This window comes from Trichechus manatus, unplaced genomic scaffold (assembly GCF_000243295.1).
Source record: "Trichechus manatus latirostris isolate Lorelei unplaced genomic scaffold, TriManLat1.0 scaffold00202, whole genome shotgun sequence".
NCBI lineage: Eukaryota > Metazoa > Chordata > Mammalia > Sirenia > Trichechidae > Trichechus > Trichechus manatus.
This window is the reverse complement of record NW_004444138.1, coordinates 4222342-4224274: the sequence shown is the minus strand read 5'-3', so window position 1 is coordinate 4224274 and position 1933 is coordinate 4222342. Positions and strand designations below refer to the sequence as shown.

The following is a 1933-nucleotide window of genomic DNA, read 5'->3' as shown; positions in this document are numbered from 1 at the left end:
CTACCCAAGGAAGGCCCACCTTTGGATCCCCCACTGCTCCTCATGCCTCTCCCCTCCACCCACAGAACATAGTTTCCTTTCAAAAGGCAATACACACAAGCTGTGATGGACTCTGGGGAAGGAACGAGAATTCTCTTTCAAGATGGCAGGATGATTTGGAAGGATAAAATAATACCCCACTTTATTCATTTTTCAAAGGCTCTGTAAGGATTATCACATTTCCACAGTACATATGCAGACCTGTATGTCTAATATTTCTTATCTGATGCTTAATAAAACAGAAAAAAACAACAACAAAACAGCCCCAATGATTTGTGATTTTTCTCCCCTTTAAGACTAAAAGATACCCACAAGACTACCTCCGTTGGTACCAGATCCAGCCACTGGCAATCCTGCTCCACACATCTGCATGGAGAAAACGTCGGGGATCTTTGCTTGCATCACAAGGGAGTCAAAGAACGTCTCCAGAGAACTTGATGGCTGCGGGAAGTGAAAAGAAGGGCAAGAACTTCATGACTCACAGTGCAGATAAGGAATGGCCCAATGTTTATACACAATATTATTTTTCTTTACACTTAATTTTCCAGGGCTAAACAATAAGCAAGCTTGTGATTAGGCAGAGTAATTGTTGTTAGGTGTCGTCGAGTCGGTTCCAACTCACAGAGATCCCATGTACAACCCAACGAAATACTGCCCGGTCCTGCGCCATCTTCACAATAGTAGGTATGTTTGAGCCCATTGTTACAGCTCACTGTGTCAGTCCATCTCATTGAGGGTCTTCCTCTTTTTTGGCGACCCTATACTTTCCCAAGCATGATGTCCTTCTCCAGGGACTGATCCCTCCTAATAGCATGTCCCAAGTACGTGCGATGAAGTCTCGCCATCCTCCCTTCTAAGGAGCATTCTTCCAAGACAAATTTGTTTGTTCTTCTGGAAGTCCATGGTACATTCAATATTCTTCACCAACACCACAATTCGAATGCATCAATTCTTCGGTCTTCCTTATTCATTGTCCAGATTTTGCATGCAATGTGGCGACTGAAAATATTACGGCTTGGGTATAGGTGCACCTTTGTCCTCAAAGTGACATCTTTGCTTTTGAACACTTTGCAGGGATCTTTTGCAGCAGATTTGCCGAATGCAATACGTCGTTTGATTTCTTGACTGCTGTTTCTATAGGTGTTGATTGTGGATCTAAGTAAAATGAAATCCTTGACAACTTCGATCTTCTCCCTGTTTATCATGATGTTGCTTATTGGTCCAGTTTTGAGGACTTTGTTTTCTTTGTATTGAGGTGTAATCCATACTGAAGGCTGTAGTCTTTGATCTTCACCAATAAGTGCTTCAAGTCTTCCTCACTTTCAGCAAGCAAAGTTTTGTCATCTGCGTAACGCAGGTTGTTAATGAGTCTTCCTCCAATCCTGATTCCTCGTTCTTCTTCATATAGTCCAGCTTCTCGGATTATTTGCTCAGCATATAGACTGAATAAGTATGATGAAAGGATACAACCCTGACACACACCTTTCCTGCCTTTAAACCACACAGTATCCCCTCGTTCAGAACTATCAGCTGCATGGTATTTTGCTATTTTTCCTTTTGGTGCTCCACTGTTGTAAAAATAAGATCGCATTTCCAGAAGCTATTAAGATGCTGTCACATCATGACTGCCTTGCGAGGCCGGCGTGAGAAGACGTGGAGGTGGGGGATTCTAATCTTAGACCTTCCAGTAAGGAGACAGCAGTCTCTTGACAAGCCACCTTTGCTTCTGAAGTTTTTATTCACCTTTCTTAGCCCTAGTGGGTCTGTCACACCGAAGAGATGACTAGTCCTTGAGGAAAGCTCACCACAGACCCCAGTTGGTGACAGAAGGCTTAGATCTGAGAGTTCTGAGCTCTTGGCAAGCTGTATCCTGAACCCTGGCGACTGGGCAAGA

General features: G+C 43.5%; 1 protein-coding gene across 1 annotated transcript in view; it reads right to left on the bottom strand.

Annotated features, from left to right (window-relative positions):
• Positions 1-1933, bottom strand: part of LOC101360622 (beta-secretase 2) — a 149722-nt gene that overhangs the window by 56118 nt on the left and 91671 nt on the right. The window contains exon 3 of the mRNA XM_023742143.1: positions 352-480. Within this exon, the coding sequence (XP_023597911.1) occupies positions 352-480 (129 nt within the window). The remainder of the gene's footprint in view (positions 1-351; positions 481-1933) is intronic.